This window comes from Haliotis cracherodii, unplaced genomic scaffold (genome assembly GCF_022045235.1).
Source record: "Haliotis cracherodii isolate W230 unplaced genomic scaffold, xgHalCrac1.p SCAF_12, whole genome shotgun sequence".
NCBI classification, from domain to species: domain Eukaryota; kingdom Metazoa; phylum Mollusca; class Gastropoda; order Lepetellida; family Haliotidae; genus Haliotis; species Haliotis cracherodii.
In genome coordinates, this window is record NW_027266267.1 from 16,344,368 (window position 1) to 16,367,917 (window position 23,550).

The 23,550-nt window shown below is 39.5% G+C and overlaps 1 protein-coding gene across 1 annotated transcript; it reads left to right on the forward strand.

Annotated features, from left to right (window-relative positions):
• The first annotated feature begins 1,429 nt into the window (after positions 1 to 1,429).
• Positions 1,430 to 23,550, forward strand: LOC139457095 (nephrin-like). The gene is made up of 11 exons (XM_071238534.1): positions 1,430 to 1,751; positions 2,806 to 3,066; positions 15,688 to 15,966; positions 17,153 to 17,449; positions 18,238 to 18,543; positions 21,050 to 21,196; positions 21,454 to 21,475; positions 21,684 to 21,727; positions 22,036 to 22,134; positions 22,444 to 22,565; positions 23,536 to 23,550. Exons 1-11 carry the CDS (start codon positions 1,430 to 1,432, stop codon positions 23,548 to 23,550), a joined length of 1,914 nt encoding a protein of 637 aa, XP_071094635.1.

Below are 23,550 nucleotides of genomic sequence, written 5' to 3' on the forward strand. Positions count from 1 at the left end.
AACATCTTACGTTAGTAATGACTTGTATGACTTATTATGTGACAGAAAATGTGAGCTGGTAATCTTTTGAAACCATTTCTGTATCTCCAAACCAACACCTCTCTCTTTACACATAGTTATGAAACCCCTACGCAATCCAGACATAAGCAAAACCTGTTTGGAATTAAAACATCATGACATGTGAAACCCAGTTCAAAGCCCCAATCGCATCGTGTGACTATAACATTTTATAACAGGCATAGGAGTAATGATTAACTCTACACCAATATGTTATACACCTGTTAGAATAATTTATACATAGATAATAAAGGCCAACTTCGCCCAAAACGACACTTGAAGGTGCTTGTTTTCCAAGTTTCAAAATTCTTTTAAAGAATAAACTTTGTACTCTTTCTTTAGATCCCCTGTATGTATATACCCAGATTTCACTACCATAATACCGAGTGGGTGCAATTTTGTAATCAAACAAAGCAACAATTGTCTTCAAAGATATATCCGCATAAGTTTTCATAAGTTGAAATAACAGAGAACATGACTTTCTAGCTTGTGACGAAATAGTTTCACAAGCTTTAGACCAGATTAACCTTGAAGAAAATATAAGTTCAGTGTCACTTCTTTCTTTAACGCTTGACATCCATCCATTCTAGAAGTTTACAGATAATTCGAGCATCTGAATATAATAACTTCCTCACCACTGATTACATTAAATTATATTACATTCCCGACAACTAATACTCGTCAAAATACAATCCAGTGAACTGCTACCAAACATCAACAGAAACAATGTAATACAGTTACAATCATTGTTTAATAATAAATTACACTGCCATTTTACACTTTTGTGTTCCACCCAGACGCTTATTTGGAGTCATATATCTATTTCATATGTAAAGTTGTTACTTTAACCAAATCCTCAAAGTGTAGAAAAACGATGTGTCTACCTATAAAAGTGGATTCACGTTGAGTTTAGGCGTTTATCACGTTAATTTATTACTATTATGAAAATGAAGGTAGAGATAGAGGAACAAACAGTCGACATCACAGGGATCACATCCGACATCATACTGACGTGATTGCATGATATCTTACACTGTCAAACTGTCACATCTTTACTTTCACGACTTCTGAAATTAAACCCGAAATCAAGATATCGTGACATGTCGGTCACAAATCACGTTGTCACACATTTGTGAAAGTCAGTATTTTATAGAACGAACACATATCTATCCAACGGTGAAACACACTGGCACAGAGTTAGTGTTTTATAACATTACAAATAGTTGAAACTAAGTATGTTGTACTACTTCAGGTACCTGAACTCTGTCAAGATAACGCGAGAGATATTCCATATAAATGTATTTCAGATACACAGTAGACTGAGCAACATATGTAGTGTATATTTACATTTTCTATGCTGGCACATAACCACATGACTTATAGTACATTCCTGACACGAATCCCTGTAACAGGCAAGCCCACAACACCCGGCCGCCCAGTGTCCACAACTCCTGTCTACAACCAGCAAGTGACCTTGACCTGCAACTCCACCTCTTCCACTGTCCCAGCTGACCATAACCTGACCTTGACCTACACTTGGCAGCGTAACAACACTGACATCACAGTTACCTCCCCTGGTTCCCCCTACATCTTCACAGTGAGTTCCCGGGACAGTCACAGCTACAGATGTAGAGCGAGAGAGAGTCAGGGTCTGGAGTCAGAGTGGAGCCAGGGCTACAACATGGAGCCTCAGTGTGAGTACTGTAAACACGTTGCTTATTCATGTCTCACTCTAATGAATCTCGAATGGTCAATCTCAACACATGTAATTGCAAACATGAAAACGAGTGCTCTCAAGAGATAGGAAGCAGTTTTAAACTATGATATTTTGAAATGGCATCGGCGGTTAGGGGGCCTAGTTTATTATATTCCTATTCGCTTGTGTAATCTTTGTTTTAAGACTATACTCGGATATGATCTGATTTATTGTTCGTATATTGAATATAATTTATGGTGAAATAGTGTATCATCACTACAGACTGTTTGTTCATTATATGATGGCACTTTGTTCATATACTTTGTTGATCATGTGATATCCCGCTATATGATGACACTTTCTTTGTATAGTTTGTTTATTGTTTGACACGGCACACCAGCCATGTGATTTAATTTTGCTCATATTAATTGGATGCAGTTTACAACAGTGTAAGATCTATAAGTCACTAAACCTTATAAAGGGGAACTACTTCTAGAAACTAGCACGCAATCTTCCAGGAATTGTTTTTAATTACAAAAGTTTTGGAGACTGTGTATTCTATGTTTAAGTCAAATATCAGACGAGTCCGTGACGCCATATTAGATTTTAACCTGAGTGGATTTCACATTCTTAGCGATAATGCTGATTTGTCGGATTACTGAACCAAGTAGTTTTGCCTGTGTGAAAAACGCGTCGCCGTGACCAGAAGGAGTGTGAGTGACTTTATGTGCTTCACACATTGTACCCATGTGGGGAAAGACCCCGGGACTTTGGCATGACAAGCGAATACTTTAACCACTAAGCTACCCCACCACTCGAAAAGAAAAAGAACCGATAGAAAATATTCAGTCGGCTGTACAAGGTACATTGTGCATAACATGTTTAATAGGTGGCAATTCTGTCAGATTGATTCGCGGAATATTTGTTTCTTTCTTTGAATTATCATTGAATTGGCAAAACGCAGGTAGAATCAACCAAGGTTTTGTCTGGCCCAAACGAGTCAAGATACAGGCTTGAATATTTCTGATATGCGACATTACCATTTATTCCAGATGGTCCCTACCAGATCTCCCTGACTCCCTCCATCTCCTCCTACACTGTGACAGAACACCAGGCTCTTCCATCAATCACGTGCTCCGCCCTCTGTAGACCCGGATGTACCTACAGGTGGTTACACGATGGAGCAACTGCCAGCAGTGGAGCCACTCTGAGTCTAGGACAAGCTGACAGATCTGAAACAGGCTCCTACAGATGTCAGCCTAATAATACACACGGGAGTAGTGACAGTGTTACAGTCAGTGTTGATGTTCAGTGTAAGTATACAGTCTACACTGCTGACAGTGTTACAGTCAGTGTTGATGTTCAGTGTAAGTATATAGTCACACTTGTGAGAGTGTTAAAGTCAGTGTTGATATTCAGTGTAAGTATATAGTCGACACTGATGACAGTGTTACAGTCAGTGTTTATGTTCAGTGTAAGTATACAGTCTACACTTGTGACAGTGTTACAGTCAGTGTTGATGTTCAGGGTAAGTATATATTCTATACGGGAAACAATGTTACAGTCAGTGTTGATGTTCAGTGTAAGTATACAGTCTACAGTGTTGACAGTGTTACGATCAGTGTTGATGTTCAGTGTAAGTATATAGTCTACACTGCTGACAGTGTTACAGTCAGTGTTTATGTTCAGTGTAAAAATACAGTCTACACTGGTGACAGTGTTAAAGTCAGTGTTGATGTTCAGTGTAAGTATATAGTCTACACTGGTGACAGTGTTAAAGTCAGTGTTGTTGTTGAGTGTAAGTATACAGTCTACACCGGTGACAGTGTTACAGTCAGTGTTGATGTTCAGTGTAAGTATATAGTCTACACTGGTGACAGTGTTACAGTCAGTGTTGATGTTCAGTGTAAGTATATAGTCTACACTGGTGACAGTGTTACAGTCAGTGTTGATGTTCAGTGTAAGTATATAGTCTACACTGGTGACAGTGTTACAGTCAGTGTTGATGTTCAGTGTAAGTATATAGTCTACACTGGTGACAGTGTTACAGTCAGTGTTGATGTTCAGTGTAAGTATATAGTCTACACTGGTGACAGTGTTACAGTCAGTGTTGATGTTCAGTGTAAGTATATAGTCTACACTGGTGACAGTGTTACAGTCAGTGTTGATGTTCAGTGTAAGTATATAGTCTACACTGGGGACAGTATTGCAGTCAGTGTTGATGTTCAGTGTAAGTATATAGTCTACACTGGTGAGAGTGTTACAGTCAGTGTTGATGTTCAGTGTAAGTATATAGTCTACACCAGTGACAGTGTTACAGTCAGTGTTGATGTTCAGTGTAAGTATATAGTCTACACTGGTGACAGTGTTACAGTCAGTGTTGATGTTCAGTGTAAGTATATAGTCTACACTGGTGACAGTGTTACAGTCAGTGTTGATGTTCAGTGTAAGTATATAGTCGACACTGGTGACAGTGTTACAGTCAAGTGTTGATGTTGAGTGTAAGTATACAGTCTACACTGGTGACAGTGTTACAGTCAGTGTTGATGTTGAGTGTAAGTATATAGTCTACACTGGTGACAGTGTTACAGTCAAGTGTTGATGTTCAGTGTAAGTATCTAGTCTACACTGGTGACATTGTAACAGTCAGTGTTGATGTTCAATGTAAGTATATAGTCTACACTTGTGACAGTGTAACAGTCAGTGTTGATGTTCAGTGTAAGTATACAGTCTACACTGGTGACAGTGTTACAGTCAGTGTTGATGTTCAGTGTAAGTATAAAATCTACACTGGTGACAGTGTGACAGTCAGTGTTGATGTTGAGTGTAAGTATCTAGTCTGCACTGGTGACAGTGTTACAGTCAGTGTTGATGTTCAGTTTAAGTATATAGTCTACACTGGTGACAGTGTTACAGTCAGTGTTCATGTTCAGTGTAAGTATATAGTCTACACTGGTGAAAGTATTACAGTCAGTGTTGATGTTCAGTGTAAGTATACAGTCTACACTGGTGACAGTGTTACAGTCAGTGTTGATGTTCAGTGTAAGTATATAGTCTACACTGGTGACAGTGTTACAGTCAGTGTTGATGTTCAGTGTAAGTATATAGTCGACACTGGTGACAGTGTTACAGTCAAGTGTTGATGTTGAGTGTAAGTATCTAGTCTGCACTGGTGACAGTGTTACAGTCAGTGTTGATGTTCAGTTTAAGTATATAGTCTACACTGGTGACAGTGTTACAGTCAGTGTTCATGTTCAGTGTAAGTATATAGTCTACACTGGTGAAAGTATTACAGTCAGTGTTGATGTTCAGTGTAAGTATACAGTCTACACTGGTGACAGTGTTACAGTCAGTGTTGATGTTCAGTGTAAGTATATAGTCTACACTGGTGACAGTGTTACAGTCAGTGTTGATGTTCAGTGTAAGTATATAGTCGACACTGGTGACAGTGTTACAGTCAAGTGTTGATGTTGAGTGTAAGTATACAGTCTACACTGGTGACAGTGTTACAGTCAGTGTTGATGTTGAGTGTAAGTATATAGTCTACACTGGTGACAGTGTTACAGTCAAGTGTTGATGTTCAGTGTAAGTATCTAGTCTACACTGGTGACATTGTAACAGTCAGTGTTGATGTTCAATGTAAGTATATAGTCTACACTTGTGACAGTGTAACAGTCAGTGTTGATGTTCAGTGTAAGTATACAGTCTACACTGGTGACAGTGTTACAGTCAGTGTTGATGTTCAGTGTAAGTATAAAATCTACACTGGTGACAGTGTGACAGTCAGTGTTGATGTTGAGTGTAAGTATATAGTCTACACTGGTGACAGTGTAAAAGTCAGTGTTGATGTTGAGTGTAAGTATCTAGTCTGCACTGGTGACAGTGTTACAGTCAGTGTTGATGTTCAATGTAGGTATATAGTCTACACTGGTTAAAGTGTAACAGTCAGTGTTAATGTTCAGTGTAAGTATATAGTCTAAACTTGTGACAGTGTTACAGTCAGTGTTGATGTTCAGTGTAAGCATATAGTCTACACTGGTGACAGTGTTACAGTCAGTGTTGATGTTCAGTGTAAGTATATAGTCTACACTGGTGACAGTGTTACAGTCAGTGTTGATGTTCAGTGTAAGTATATAGTCTACACTGGTGACAGTGTTACAGTCAGTGTTGATGTTCAGTGTAAGTATATAGTCTACACTGGTGACAGTGTTACAGTCAGTGTTGATGTTCAGTGTAAGCATATAGTCTACACTGGTGACAGTGTTACAGTCAGTGTTGATGTTGAGTGTAAGTATCTAGTCTGCACTGGTGACAGTGTTACAGTCAGTGTTGATGTTCAGTGTAAGTACATAGTCTACACTGGTGACAGTGTTACAGTCAGTGTTCATGTTCAGTGTAAGTATATAGTCTACACTGGTGAAAGTATTACAGTCAGTGTTGATGTTCAGTGTAAGTATACAGTCTACACTGGTGACAGTGTTACAGTCAAGTGTTGTTGTTGAGTGTAAGTATCTAGTCTACATTGGTGACAGTGTTACAGTCAGTGTTGATGTTCAGTGTAAGTATAAAATCTACACTGGTGACAGTGTGACAGTCAGTGTTGATGTTCAGTGTAAGTATATAGTCTACACTGGTGACAGTGTAAAAGTCAGTGTTGATGTTCAGTGTAAGTATATAGTCTAAACTAGTGACAGTGTTACAGTCAGTGTTCATGTTCAGTGTTAGTATATAGTCTACACTGGTGACAGTATTACAGTCATTGTTGATGTTCAGTGTAAGTATAAAATCTACACTGGTGACAGTGTTACAGTCAGTGTTGATGTTCAGTGTAAGTATATAGTCTACACTGGTGACAGTGTTACAGTCAGTGTTGATGTTCAGTGTAAGCATATAGTCTACACTGGTGACAGTGTTACAGTCAGTGTTGATGTTGAGTGTAAGTATCTAGTCTGCACTGGTGACAGTGTTACAGTCAGTGTTCATGTTCAGTGTAAGTACATAGTCTACACTGGTGACAGTGTTACAGTCAGTGTTCATGTTCAGTGAAAGTTCATAGTCTACACTGGTGACAGTGTTACAGTCAGTGTTGATGTTCAGTGTAAGTATAAAGTCTACACTGGTGACAGTATTACAGTCATTGTTGATGTTCAGTGTAAGTATATAGTCTACACTGGTGACAGTGTTGCAGTCAGTGTTCATGTTCAGTGTAAGTATTTAGTCTACACTGGTGACAGTGTTACAGTCAGTGTTGATATTCACTGTAATTATATACTCTACACTGGTGACAGTGTTACATTTAGTGTTTATGTTCAGTGTAAGTATATCGTCTACACTGATGACAGTGTTACAGTCAGTGTTAATATTCAGTGTAAGTATATGGACCACACTGGTGACAGTTTTGCTTAATGTTGATATTTATTGCAGATATATAAACACACAATGCCATTTAGTAAGTGGTCAAATGTAACAAATGTTATATTTTGGAAAATACTTTCTTCGTAAAGTACAGATTCGAACCAACACCGCAAGAGAGTGGCACCTAATCGCCATCACACAAAGTCAGCGGTCTAACCAACTCAACTACCGATGCTTCTACAAAAATGACAGCCTGACAACTGGTAGTCTGGATCACGTACTTTGTGTACCCATCTGACAAGTCTTAATTGGCAAGACTTCCATTGCCGAAAGCTATGAACACACACTGCCCTTCAGGAAGTGCCATTAACCTAGTTATACTTGAATGTGTGCGACAATCTCCCATTCAGGTGGAACTCAACGTGTGCATGTGTCAGACAACTTTAGGGCCTGATGCTATTGTGATGCAACTTTTCAGCCGTATCACGAACCATGAACTGATAATCATCAATCAAATATGCATAACTTCGGACAGTTCTCCCACATAAAGCTAACATGCTGTGATATGAGTGATTACTGTTTGAATCAGTCTCACTGATCTTTAAACAGGATCGCGTACCGCATGTGTAACAGCAGCATTCCTACGGAGCCATCATATACATGTCCTGTCGTGGCAATCTACATCAAGATTTGAACACCATAGAACACCAATAGGAAGAGTTGGAACGTAACGTATGATAGCATCATCCTGAACCTCAGACAACAGTTTGCACGTGCATTTCGGGTCGCGTGAGCTAGCACTTCCCAACGTGTGATCTCTACAATGATTTCGACCGTGAACAGGATCTTACAGGCAGTGGTTGGCACTTATACTGGACACACGGGATTGAGGTCTCCCGACCTTGACCTTTGTCCTGTAATCTGTTCATATTGCATAAGTGCCCACTGTACTTCCGCTTGTGATGTCATCACTCACATGTTTTTTACTACCCATTAACAAGACACGCCTTTGAAAACAACCCGAAATAACATTATAAGACTATATACAGCTAAACAGACATCTACATGTGAATTCCTTTTACAATACTACATAGAGGACCATGTTATTTTAGTAAATGCACGTTGAACGATCGTTTCATTTTGAACGATCCAGTCATTACATTTATCTGAACAAACTTTCCAGTCATATGAAAAGCAATGAACTATTACCACAAATTGACAATACTGACACTTCCTATGTAGTTTCAATTGACAAATCTTTGCGATTAAACTGAAATGTTAACTGCCTGGTTTAATTTGTGCATGTCTCGTGAGTTGATATATTTTCATCGTTCTTTTGAAACAACGAGTGTTTCTTACACGTATCTGTCAAGCATGTCACATGTGATAGTGTTTGCCATACTATTGATGATCCACATATCTTAATAACTCATATTTCCCAGACTTTCATTATCTATAAGTGACTTTGAGGTGGCAATTGTGTTGTTAGACTATGTCAGATTGTCACTTGTTTATTGCTGCACAGATCCAGCAGAGGTGGTTCTAGAGACACAAGGGAACGCCACCTGTCGGCCACACAGAGTCTATGTAGGTCAGCAGAATGTCCAGCTGACATGTCGAGTGACGGCAGCTAACCCGGCAGTGACATCATACACGTGGACTCACAACAGTTCTGTTATCCAATCAGCGAGAGGTGGAGTGTTCACCATCAGCTCCGTCAGCAGGACCAGTGGAGGGTCCTATACCTGTCAAGGGAGCAATAGCCTCGGTGGGTCAACATCTTCACCAGTGACACTGGAGGTTCAGTGTAAGTGCGTTAGTCAACATGTTGTCAGGGGAGCAATAGCCTCGGTGGATCCACATCGTTACCAGTGACACTGGAGGTTCAGTGTAAGTGTGTTAGTTAGTCAACATGTTGCCAGGGTAACAATAACCTCGGCAGATCAATATATTCCCCAGTGATACTGGAGGTTCAGCTTAAATGTTGTAATTCGTCAATGTAAAAGCCCCTCATCAGAGAACTGCTAGTATCGAATGTCAAATGGTAATTTATAATTGATTTGTTTTAAGTAGTCTTGATAAAAATGAATGTGAAATGAAAATTTAAAAAAATGAGATGACAGCAGGTGTTCGCGCATAGGGTAAGCATTTTCTGTTCTTCCGTACCAAACGCCACTTACACAATTATAGATAACAATGTACGTGCAGGTTTGTAAGAAGTGAAATCTCACAGGTCGGTCAAAGGATGGGACAGCGCATCATGTTGACAAGCAATGTGTGCTGTGTATGGTCGATGCTGCACATGCATTTCAAAATTAACGTTGTAAGGCAAGACTAACTGCTGATCCACGAGAGAGAGAGAGAGAGAGAGGGCAACTCGAATGGTGCAGTTGATTGCGCGAGTTGCGCGCGCACGTACCGAGAATCTTGCACTGGACGGGAGAACAAGGTCCTACCGATATGATATCCTTTACTTGTAAGACAAAAAACGTTAAGACAGAAGGGCGAAGAAGTTTGGTGTTGAATATATTGGCTAGAGAATACTGCAGAGGGACCTCCATCCAATCCACGTTTACTCGTTATATTTATCTTTCACAGTAATAATATACAATCGACTCACTCTCTCACACTTTCCTGTAACAAAGTCACTGAACACATTATTTAAAACCCTGCCATTCGTGGATACTTGTGTATTAGCTCGCACATTTAGGTTAGTGGCTCGTTCCTTATCCTGTTGGATTTTACAAAACATGGAATGTGACCTACGGCAAAGATCGTACTGATATTAAATTCTAAAGGTGTTGCTTATTTTCAGTGGAAGAATATCAATTAATGTACTGCGTTGAAGGTGATACTGGAGGTCCAGTGTAAGTGTGGTGTTTAATATGCTGTCAGGGGAACGACGATATCAGCATAACAATTCTTCATCAGTGACATGGGAGGTTCAGAAAATGAGTGTAACTTGTTATAATCGTATCCAACATCTTCACAATATACTCGTTCAGTGATTGTATCGATTACCTTTATAATACGAGAGTTTGTTGCATGCACCGATTTAAATAATCACAATGTATACATTAGCAATGTGTATGGAGTGTGCCATTGTTAAATGCAAAGGTTGCAAAGTCAGTGAAACAGATCCAATTTTTCATGAATCTTGCAGTAAGCCGGCAACAATTATGGTTGTAATATTTACAGTTGGATAGGGACAAGCATTTTGAGATCAATACAAACTATCAGCATTAAATTCCTAATTACGGGCGCGAAAGATGTTGAGCATCTACAGCTCTTCCTGTACATCGCGGCGTGTCAGCTTAATGTGGGAGGAAAACCCGAAGTGATGCAGGTCTCAGGCGTTTATCACTTCGGTGAAACCCACGAGCACGGGTATGGTGCTAACACACCTAGAAATATAATCGGGGCGAACCGGTATTCGAACCCACAATCATAGGTTTCTGGCGTGTCCACGGGACGCAACTCTGCCCAGCGAATCGCGGCACCTTAGACGACTGGGCCACCAGTGCCCCCAGTACTTGAGCAGTCAGGTTCGAATGCTGACAAATATTTTCCCATCATCCAAAGCGCGATACGCATAGAGTATCACAAATACCCTCTACACTGAGATGATATACTCAAACACCCTTCACATATTGGAATTCTTAGTTCGACAGTCGGTGTTCCATTCTCAGTTTACACTGATAATAAAATATTCACTGCTGTTCCCGCCCCCTTTTGTCAATTGAATATATTTTAAAGTGATTGCAATTTGTGACACCTCAAAAGTATAACGTATGAAATATGATGACAGTCGTACAGCGTATATAATATGACAGTTTGATTATGTAAATTGTAGGCGGAGGCGAGTGGTATAACACCTAACTAGGGACGCATAAAACCATATGTATCCCGAGTGATACTGCTTCAAGGAATTTGCCTTACTGACATGCTTTGATATGTCAGTTAACGTGTAGCATGTCACGTTACTTTCATTGACTAGGGAGAAGAGTGAGGCTTGGAAGCGGGTATAAGGGATTTATTCTCTTGCTGAGAAATCCACATTCATGATGTCTTCTTCGTGGCGAGGTATAAAGGATTTATTCTTCCGCTCCAAAAAGTATTTCCCTCCAAAATAACGAGAGCCAATTTGATCACATCATTCTGACATGACGATATGATAAAGTTATGTTATGCAGTGAATAAAGAAATCGTACTGATCAGCTATGTTCACTATATCTCGTTCACAACTGTGGCTCGTGCAATGTTTATTTGGTAATACAGTAGCTGGCGGATTCTTGGTCAATGAAGAAAGATGGTGGCGAGCCTGTGTGATACTCAGTGTTTGTTTTAATCGCATGAAATTAAGGAGGGGTCTTGCAATGTTTGTAAACATTATGTTATGGGTCGACCACTTAATACCAATAATATAACATAAACAACCGTTCATATGTTTTGGTGAGTGCTCACTACATCCTAATATCACCTTTTCTAACCAAGACGGTCCATCCGTGTTAGTTGCCGCTTCCACTCAGACTGTGACAGAGGGACAGACTCTGGCAGTGACCTGCTCTGTGGCCTCCAAACCTAGAGCAACTGTGACATTGACAAGGAAAGATGGCAGCAGCTTTACCCCTCAGACTGGATCTGCTCTGACCATCAGTAACATACAGAGATCACAGACAGGGACATATGTGTGTACAGCTACCAACACCCTCAGTCCTTGTGTGGGTACATCTGTAGTGGGATCTGACTCTGTGGAGGTGACAGTGGATGTACAGTGTAAGTATCATTGTTAGAATACTGGATATATGTGTGTACAGCTACCAACACCCTCAGTCCTTGTGGGGGACATCTGTAGTGGGATCTGACTCTGTGGAGATGACAGTGGATGTACAGTGTAAGTATCATTGTTAGAATACTGGACACATGTGTGTCCAGCTACGAACACCGCAAGTCCTCGTGTGGGGACATCTGTAAGTGATATTTGACTCTGTGGAGGTGACAGTGGATATACAGTGTACGTGTCATTGTTAGAATACTGGACATATGTGTGTACAGCTACCAACACCCTCAGTCCTTGTGGGGGGACATCTGTAGTGAGATCTGACTCTGTGGAGGTGACAGTGGATATACAGTGTAAGTATCATTGTTAGAATACTGGACATATGTGTGTCCAGCAACCAACACCCTCAGTCCTTGTGGGGGGACATCTGTAGTGAGATCTGACTCTGTGGAGGTGACAGTGGATATACAGTGTAAGTATCATTGTTAGAATACTGGACATATGTGTGTCCAGCTACGAACACCGCAAGTCCTCGTGTTGGGACACCTGTAGTTATATTTGTCTCTGTGGAGATGGCTGTGATGTTGAGTGTATGTACATGTGAAACGTCAACGCCAAAATAATGGTCCGGGTGACACTTGACAATTGATCTTTTAAACTTAAGCTCTGCACAACTTCCTACTTCTCAATACCGAAATTATTTCTTTTAGATGGAAACGCGAAAGCTCAACTCCGCTTCCAACTTCTCACTTCCAAAATCTGTTTTAAAGATGGAATTTTGAAAACTCACACTGCTTCCAACTTCTTACTTCTGTTAACCGTTTTGTAAAGATGGAAAGCTCGAAAGTTCTACTTCGCGTCTCAGTTCCCACTTACATGAAGATGTTTTAGAAAAAAAGGAAACTCAAAAAGCTTTAATTTGCTGCTAATTTTATATATTATTTGATAGTTATGGAAGTTTATGTTACGGTGGTCAATTCTTTCGTTTGTAAACTACCTACTGTCAGAAATTAGAAAATTAGTTATTACGATATACATTCCCTTACGACACTCGATGGTATCTTATGTTTATATGCTTTGTTATATAAATGCAATTGCAGTATTGGCAACATTTATATCATAACGTATCAGTAATGAAATTTTCTTCTAAGTCGAAACACTGCATCTGTCAATCAGTTAAAGCTTAATTCACACATGACGAGCTATAATAGACTGAGTTCCTGTCTAAAATAAACAAGTAGACAGGTGAAGGCTTAGTTCTCGCTGGTGCATATAATATTTTTAAATATTAATATGATTACTAGAAAATGAACGATCTGCATCTGCCTGTTTGTCAGCCATAGCATATATATGAAACTGTACACGAATGCAAGTTCCATGTTGTTATCTGTGCAATTTCTTGGAAATCTCTTACTAATGGTATTAAAGGCATCAGGAATCATATTTTACAATGACAAAAACTCTCAATGCACAGTGAACTTCACTATGGTACGAATTTCGGGTATTGTCAAAGTGAATCGTGATGTTAAAATACTACCTGCTCTGGTATAATATATAAATTATGAAGAGATAACATGAAACATTTCATCAAGTACTTGAAATTTAATGAAAGTCGCATGACATTTCTAAACGACTAAAGTCAACGTATACTAACGCCAGAAACCTATCATTGTGAGTTCGAAACCCGGTTCGCCCCGATTATATTTCTAGTTTTGTCAGCACCATACCCGTGCTCATGGGTTTCACCGAAGTAGTAAAGGTCTGAGACATGCATCACGGGATTTCCTCCCACATTAAGCTGACACGCCACGATATAACTTGAATACTGTTAAAAGGTGCGTTAAACCCAACTCACTCACTCACTCACTCATAAGCCAAGTAGCCAAGTGTTGAAGTGTTAAAGATTGTCGCTGTTAGAACTTTCAAAAATATGTTTCAAACCTGTACAACAGTATCCGTTCATAAATAATATATATATGACAGACTCGTGGTGGACTTTACTCAAATAGGCCACTAACATTAAATTTGCTGATACAACCTGTATTGATTACGTCTAAAGAATATGCTTATTATGTTATTTTCTAAACTACAGTATACACTTGCATCAACAGCAACATGAAGTCTGTAGTGTTTGAGAAAGTGCGGATGCAGAAGAAGGGGTAATGTGTGCGTGCGTGCGTGCGTGCGTGCGTGCGTGCGTGCGTGCGTGCGTGCGTGCGTGCGTGTGAATACCTCGATCTAACCCTGGGCAGGATTTAATTATGAACAACTTCATATATCCCATTTTGTCATAATGGCAGTTCACCAAAATTAGTGAATTTTGGGGAACGCCGGGATGTTGACTGAAAGTGCTAAGCTAACTCAGGGTATTAATAGCAGAACCAGTTAAGAGCAATTGTAATTAATAATGTTAACAAGCCGGGAGTAAACAAGTGAAACAAACGCCCCGTAATGTTAGATTCCAAACTATGAATTATATAAATTTAGTTGAAAATTGGCAGAAGATTCGAGCTTTCAAAGTTTCTTTCTCCTGAAACATCTCTACGGAAGTGGAATGTGAGGCCGTAGTAGAGGTTTCAAGCCTTCCATCTTTATAAAACGGTGTACAGAAGTAAGAAGTAACTAAAGTTTGAAAGATGAATTGTCAAGTGTTACCCGCACCAATATTCTTTTGGGAGAGGCCAATCTAAGATGGAAAAACTTGTCCCCCAATCCCGTTCATCTCTTGTGAATAAAATATAATTAAATCAGATCAATAATCAGTTTCGAATTATCTGCTGAAACAAATTCCATGGGATGTAAAAGGCAAATCAGTGATGGAAATTATTTGAATGGGTCACTGAAAATCGCGAAGAATGTCGATATGTCATGCTCTGGCGGTAACACCCACCACTAACTCAATCTGACATCAGGAACTCCACAAGCTTTCTAATCACCATGTAGTGTGTATCCTTTGAAGTTTGTTTAATGGCCATGATTTATTTAAAATAAAAGAAATTTGTTCCCAACTTGCCATCATTAAAAGTGCTTATAGTTCTCGGTTTTGTTTTACTGTTGGTGGTGTTGGGATATTCTGTGTGTAAATATTGAAAACGAATTAAGAGACGTGCAAAAAAAGCCAAAATTCTGAAACATGGAATACTGTACACTTTTGAGGTGGTATGAAAAGAATGTACAAAGAATTTGGGCAACTTTCACACTCCTATTATCTGATACCACCACAAAGCTAAAGTGCTCAAAATAATACTTTCCAAATTTAATGTGATAGTTTATTAATGCCAATTTTAGTTATGCAATCATTTGCAGTTCGACATATATTGCTGTTATGTCTAAATGTACCTGCATGACAGCTTGATACAAACTAGGAAAATGTCTCACTGCCGAGGATTTTAGGCATTTTGAAAACGAGAGTGAATATTTAAAGCCTCAGAAATACGCTTTTGAAGACAAACATTCAGGTGAATGTCACACTACAAATGGTAACTTGTAAATGTATGTTCCTGCAATATCATCAAAGCAAATCAGAACAAGAATTGTATATTCACGCTATTGCTAAAGTGGTTTGTTTCAGTGAACAACTCTTGTTGCGTTACATGACTACATTCGAAGGGCAACTGTAGATATTTAAACAAGTTATTAAAAAATCAGTAAACTTAGCTTAACCCAAGAACGTAATTAAGTTGACCCAAGAACGTAATTAAGTTAACCCAAGAACGTAATTAAGTTGACATTGCACATTTATTTCCTCATGTCGTTCAGTTTCTACTTTTTCCAAATTTATGTTCATCTTAAATTTCAGATCCTGCCAATGTAAGTATGTTCACCGCCAACTCTGGCAGTGGTTCAGTGACAGTTAACGAGTCAGATCCAGTGACCTTCAGATGCCAGATTGATAGTAATCCGAGGTCAGTCATCAGGTTACTGAATGGAACTGAGGAGTTGACAAGGGCAGATAACTCCCTGACAGCAGATTACAGACTGGAGTCAGCAGACTGTAGACAAAGAGGGAACTACTCCTGTACTGCCACTAACAACATCGGGGCACCTGTCAGCCAAGGTGTGGAGTTGCTGGTCAAATGTGAGTATTTTATTTTCAGCAACTGAAACTCACATGTCTAAGGGCAGAATGCGATTGACAATATGTGAATGCCACATCATCATGTCATACACTTTATCGACAAACGCCTTAGATGTTGTATTTCATTAATAATTTTTTTTGCAGTCATTTATGTTTACGTCACCTTTATCTTCTAATTCCTAAAACGGGGTAAATTTGGAACAGCACCAGTAAAAGATGTCTTACTGAAAATTAGAACACAAATACTATTTCAGACATTTAAGACATATAAATGTATCTGACAAGTCAAATTAACATTTGCTGTAATATGGTTTACTAAGTAGGACGCTTCCTAAACCTTCTGAGCATGGGCTGCGGCAAATTGAAATCATATGCTTAAAATAAATATTTATAATTCAAATGGGTTATTTTAAGATCATTGCCATAAGTCATTGCCTATCTGCATTATTAACAATGATCATCGACACTAACATCATGCATTATGAATTGAGAATGTCCTGCAAAAGTAATTACTGATTTTATGGTGATTGGTTTACAAACTCAAGCCTGGTATTTCATTTTAATATGGTACAGGTTTCATTAGCAAATATCTGACATTTAGGTGACACAAAGATAAAACGACTCTCATATAAGTTCACATATCAAGAAAGGTGTTTATATGTAGGAAGCGAATCGGGTAACAACAAGATTTAATTTGATGATTTTTTAAACTTATCATATCTCACACTATCAATAACTCTTTCATCTCTCGTTCTTAAGTGGAACCGTGTCTAGGCAAGGATTTCCAACTTCTAAAATCAGTTCACCCTGACATACCTCACATCACCATGGTCACCTCCTAACATCTGCGTCACGCACGATTGCATGCTTTTTGACCAACTTGGTTTCTCAAGCCAACTTATTCTCTTTCAAATCGCCACACAGTGGTAACATGTTTGGCAACACTATGTAATCCGTATTTCCCTTGTATTACGGCTACCTGTGTTTATTGTACTCCTTTGGGCTTCCCAGTCTGGGTATCCTGTTGGAGGATGTAGTCACTCGTCAGATAGTCAATAACCCCCCCCCCCCCCCAGGCCAAAAGGACATTACAATATCATTAGAAAAGGAGTCGACTACGACAATATGTTGTTGTTGAGCTCACAAACCTTTCATTCATGTTTGAAATTTCCATTCATTTTCTCAGGTTCTCCTCGACCAGATGAGACAATGCCCCAGCAACTCCAGTACGCCTCTAGATTGGGTGATAACGTGAATGTGTCTGTGTCAGTCCTGGCCTACCCCCTTCCTACATTCACCTGGAGTAGAACCAATAGCACCAGCCAGGACCTCACTGGTTCCTCCAACCCTGTCTCAGTCATCTCAGTCACTGCCAGACTACACCTTACTGACCTCCAACAGCAGGACTTCGGGGACTACAGGCTTAAAGTGGACAATAGTGTAGGCCGGTCGGTGACATACACACTCAAGATAGTGTCTGAAGGTAAGAGTTGGATGTGAAATATATCGTGTAATTGTCTAGCAATGTAATGGTCTACACCCTACGAACTTCAAACAGCGGAACTTCGGGGACATCAGTTGCATACACATTGCAACTGCAGTGCCTGAAAGATATTTTCGTTTATTAATTATGCGTAGTTGAATCTGCATTGTCACCCTACCATTCACGTTGAACAGATTCAGATCGACGTTCTTATTCAGGCACAGGAACACCCCCCCCCCCCCCCCCCCCGCACACCCCCCCGCACATCCACCACCCCCACCCACACACACAAACCCACACACTCACACACACACACCCCCCACCCCCCCACCCCACACTCTCTCTCTCTCTCTCGCTCTCCTTCTCTCTCAGGAACACCCATCCATTTGCTTTATAGGCTTTATATTGTCATTTAGCCCTGATCCTTGTTTCATATTACGAGTATTGTAAATTGATATCACAATCTACGTAAAGTTCAGGGAAGAACACTTCGACTTCACCTTTCACACATATGCCACCATTATTTTCAATATGCCGTTTTGCCCCTATTGACCTTTGACCCTATTTTAGTGCACCATTGAAGAGTTTTGGATGTTTTTACAAACTGACATCATGTATTACATATAAAATCCTTCGGATGCATACTGAGAACAGTTTTGTAAAAGGCATGGTTAGAATAATGTATTTTCTGTTCAACTTGATGATAGTCTGGTACACTTTGGCTGTACCTACATCAGACTGTTAACATAGGCATGATCTATATTTGCATAAACTGCGATTGTTTCCAGGGCCACCAAGTACCCCAACAAACATCAGTGTCTACCCAGAAGGACCCTTCTCTCTGCGTGTTTCCTGGAAGGAGGAGTTTAATGGCGGCGCCACTCAGACATTCATTGTAGAGTACAGCACAGACGAGGAAGACTGGAAGACAGCAGGAAGTCATGAAGAGACAGGAAGGGGGAATTACTTAACGTCAGTCATCAGGAATCTCAACCCTGACACTCAGTACTATGTGAGGGTTGTGGCCAGCACCAAGTTTGGAAACAGCTCCTACACTGAACATGTCACTGGACTTACAGAGAAGAAAGTTGAACGTAGGTCTGACACAATCTCATTCTAACATGCAAGTCGTCATCTCTCAAGAAGTTCACAAGAAGTTACATTTGTTGCATATTTATTGCTCAAGAGGTGGCGTTTTTTTGTTCTGGTACTGAAACAGTCGGTTGTTTTAATGTCGCCTCTATAGAGTTTTCTGCTACTTGAGACATATACATTCCAGAAGAAATAACACCCCAGCATCCATGCCAGACCATGAAAACCTGCGTTTGTGGTTTTAACAGGGTGTGATTGAATGGTTTGAATCTTTTATGTCTTCATAATGCTATGAGCAATGCTACTTTCCCTTTAATACTTTGTAACAATATTTACGTAAGACTATGTTTCTTCATTACCTTTTCGTACTCATATGATGTATTCATGATGAAACTTTGAAAGTACTGTAGAACATGTCATCACCACCAAACCACATGGACCGCCTCCGTGGTCTAATGGTAGAACGTCCGCCCGGATAGCGGATGGTTCGGGGTTCGATCCCTGGCCGCGTCATACCAAAAGACGTTCAAAGATGGTATTTGTTGTTAACCTGTCTGGCGCTCGACATTGAGGGGCTAAAACAAGGATTGGTCGGCTCGGAGTCAGTATACTGTGTCTGAGTCGGCTAGCACTATAAATCGGCGTCAGTCCGGACTAGTACAAGCAGCCACAAAAACACATACACGTGAATGCACGACGCTATATAAGTGCAATAGTCTTAGACGCGACGTTAAACCCCATTTCACCTCACCTCACCCAACCACATGACTGATTTGAATCGGTTGGTCGGAATTCTGATATTTGGTTGATTGTGTGTCATGGTGTTTTCAGTGACTGATTTCATGACATAACTGACATGTTGCAAAGATATATCTGGAATATTGCTGACTATGTCAATTTTCATACCCTAATTGTAGCATGACTGGCGTGAACATTGAACGTGAGTTTGCATATCCGCCTGTGTACTAAACATAAAACATATAACTGATTGTTTACTGCCCACATACCTAAAACGGTATATAGCGGACTTATACTAACCGAGAAAGGATCCCTTATGAAACCCGTTTCTGAACACCCATTATACCTAGGTGTCAATCCAGGCCATCAGATGACCCAACAAATAATAATAATGTCAAGTGATATTTGGAGGCAGCATCACATGTTTTATTAATGTTAACAACATAACAATAGCTGAAGATACACAACACAAGAACCAGTGGTTTTAAATACATAGGACCGTCGTCTTGGTCAACGGGAGGCCTACTCGTAATCAAAACATCAGATACAGAGTTAAGGATGTTGCTAAGTCCGATGTGTGACAGAAGTGTCAGCATGTGCTGATGTTTTGAAGATATTTGCATTTTGTTCAAAGTGAATGTCTTGGAGAAACGACTTTTTAAATATGATACCTTATCACTGAATAACTTGTTAAATTGTGTGCATCGTGGGTTTTTGTATAATTGCATCATTGGTAAAGTATGGTGTAATATTTTGGTTTTGAAAAGAAAAGCCGCTTAGACTCAGCAAGAAGTGAGGATAACTCTCATGAACAAAATTCGTTCTTCTTTGTTATTCTTTAACCTTCCATAATTAATTATTTAATCTTCTAGAAGAGTCTCACTGCTAATTTGACTTCAAAATCATATCCCTGTCATACAGTTAATTAATTTTTCCAAGAATGGAGAACAACGTCTATAGAGGTTGACGGAAGACAAAGTAGACATAATTTATAGATAACAACTTCTTTTATGCTCTAAATTCGACGTTAAGGTATAGATCCTTAAACCGTTGTCAAGCAAGACTGAATGAGGAACATTGTACAGAATATAAATAGTAGGTTGTACGTATAGATGGTATATTCAGATCATCTAAGACGGATTCGGTTTCGTAAACCGACGTTTAGACATCTACATTCATCTCTAACTCATTTATCATGTGTTTATCAAATGCAGTTTAGTCAGACAGGCTGCTGGTTCTGGCATTTAAGTCTCCTGATATGTTCGGATTCAGCAGACATAGAAAGTGTAGAGTGTCCCAACGTGTAAAACATACAACATCTAGATCCTTCTGGGGGTAAATAAACCACATCAATGAAGACATCGCTATCAGTATAAAATATAGATCACTTAAACCGAACACAATACTCATTTGTCTGATCAACCTGAGTAATATGTTTTCTATAACAGCCTTTAACTGCTGGACCTATTCCAGATCGGTTGTGGGTTCCTTGTCTATGTTGAATATACAGCTTATAGCCCTCAATGTGTAAATCGTCTAAATCATCAGTCTTAGTCTCTTGAAAGCATAGTATGTCTGTTAAATATACAAATGTGTGCAAATTCGGGGTCACCAAGGCGTTTTCGTAAAACTCATACATTAACAGTTCCAAATCGGATAGCACATATGTTTCTGTCAATATGGGGTGCTGATACTGATACTGTGTGCAGTCATCTTACTATCATCCACTGCATCAGTGTTGTTAAATGTTTATTTCTGTTTTAACCTTAGCTCCTCCAACACCCTCTCCACAAGTTGGTCTAATAGCTGGAGTGACAATCGGCGTATTGCTGCTGGCCGTCGTCGTTGTGGTCGTTGTTGTCGTCATGGCTAGGAAAGGATACACATGCATATGTAATTGCACGTTACAGAAATCAGGTAAGTCCACTATAGCAAAACAAAACACGTTTCTGCATGACAACACCAAAGGAGAAGAGATGGAAAATAACACAGGTATGTAACCTTATCACAAGATATCAACACTGTCTTATTAATGCAGAGTCTCTTGGAGCAACACAGCATGCCACACCAACACACATGCAAACTTATGTCATATTTTTACTTGCTCTATCATATACAAATGGCACAATGATAAGTTTGGGAGTGGCATGACAACATCTTGTTTCCCTCTACAGGTTCAACAGACACACAGAATGTGTAAGTTCACTTTTAAGTTTTCATTTACAAATGTACTTGTCAGTGTTAACAACTACATGCAGATTTACCTTTCTGATCGTAATTAAATTTCTCTCTCTCCTACCCTATCTTCTCTCTCATCTCTCACTCATCTCTCTCTCTGTCTCTCTCTCTCTCTCTGTGTCTGTGTAGATTACATGCCCTTCTGACAGTGTTGTGTCTGTTGCAGAACAGGGATCCAAGTCAATCAGAGTGAACAGACGCATTTCGAAGGTATGTCTATGTTCAAAGTACCGTAAACTACGGTTATAACGAACTCAAAGGGACTACTAATTTTAGTTTGTTATAACCGTAATTCGTTATAAGCATATATACAGCAATAACTACAGCAAATAGTCGGGACTAAAAAGTTAATTCGTTTATATCCGTTCGTTTGTTATAAGCGTGTTCGTTATAATCGTAGTTTACTGTACATGTATATATGAGAACGGAAAATAATGTGAAGCTTTACAAGATATTTTGCATTAGCATAGCTAAATAATGCGTATTAAAGTAATGCGTCTTTTATTGCTGTACTTTAGGTGTTAATCCGTACTCTGACCTGCAAGATCGAGTAGATGACAAACAGACTTACACCGAACTGAAGAAGTACGAAAATACAGGATTTATTCACTCCAAAGGTATTCCACTCAGCTAGCTAACAAGTATAGATCTGAAGCTCTCAAAAACTGATGACAGATCTTGTATCACACTTTTCATCTGTATTTATCATTTAATCTACACCATCTTAATGTATTCCAAATGCAATTGCACAGTTGAATTCTGCGAGCATTGTAGCTTTTTGTGAAGCATAGCTATTCCCTTAAACATTCAAAATGCCTTTTGTCAATGATCAAATAGCCATACCCTTCGATCCCTGTCTTTCCATTTGCGTTGCTGTAATCTCTGCAGGCTTGTGGTTATTTTATGCAAATGAAAACTATTTTCAGACAGTATCAATACCTACGAAGAGCTTAACCGGACATCAGGACAACCTTATGAACATGTCAAACTTGACACGTATGTGAATGCTGATTTCGCTAGCAAAGGTATGATCAAGGTGGAAACAATCGTAAGCATGGGAAATATACTAATATTGTTAAATATGAAAAATATCTCCCAGTAAGAATCCAGGAAGGAAGGAATCCCGTCAACCCATGCTCCTCGTATTGGTCGGGTTGTGACGAAAATTTACATGGCATTACATTTTAAACAAGCGAAATTTATTGTTAAATGTAAAACATATCTCCCAGTAGGAATCCAGGACAGAATGAATCCCCGCCAACCCATGCTCCTCGTCTGGTGGTTACAATAATTAACATGGCATTACATCTTAAACAAGGGACGTATATTGTTAAATGTATAACATATCTTCCAGTAGGAATCCAGGAAAGAATGAATCCCCCCCAACCCATGCTCCTCGTAATGGTCGGGTGGTTACAATAATTTACATGGCATTACATCTTAAACGAGGGACGTATATTGTTAAATGTAAAACATATCTCCCAGTAGGAATCCAGGACAGAATGAATCCCCGCCAACCCATGCTCCTCGTCTGGTGGTAACAATAATTTACATGACATTACATCTTAAACAAGGGACGTATATTGTTAAATGTAAAACATATCTCCCAGAAGGAATCCAGGAAAGAATGAATCCCCGCCAACCCATGCTCCTCGCAATGGTCGGGTGGTCACAATAATTTACATGGCATTACATCTTAAACAAGGAACGTATATTGTTAAATGTAAAACATATCTCCCAGAAGGAATCCAGGAAAGAATGAATCCCCGCCAACCCATGCTCCTCGTCTGGTGGTTACAATAATTTACATGACATTACACCCCGATTGCTCCTTCTATCAGACCCAGACCCGTTTGTCTGTCCCAGACTAAATAATTCATACACGTCACCGTGAATATTTCTGATATATGATTACATTAAAATGTGAATTAAAACATTCTACTTCAAAATATATTTGGATACGGATATATGAAGAGTCACGTGCTATCCCGCTGAACACTGAGTTGTTTCTGTTTCAGATTCTCCATATGTGA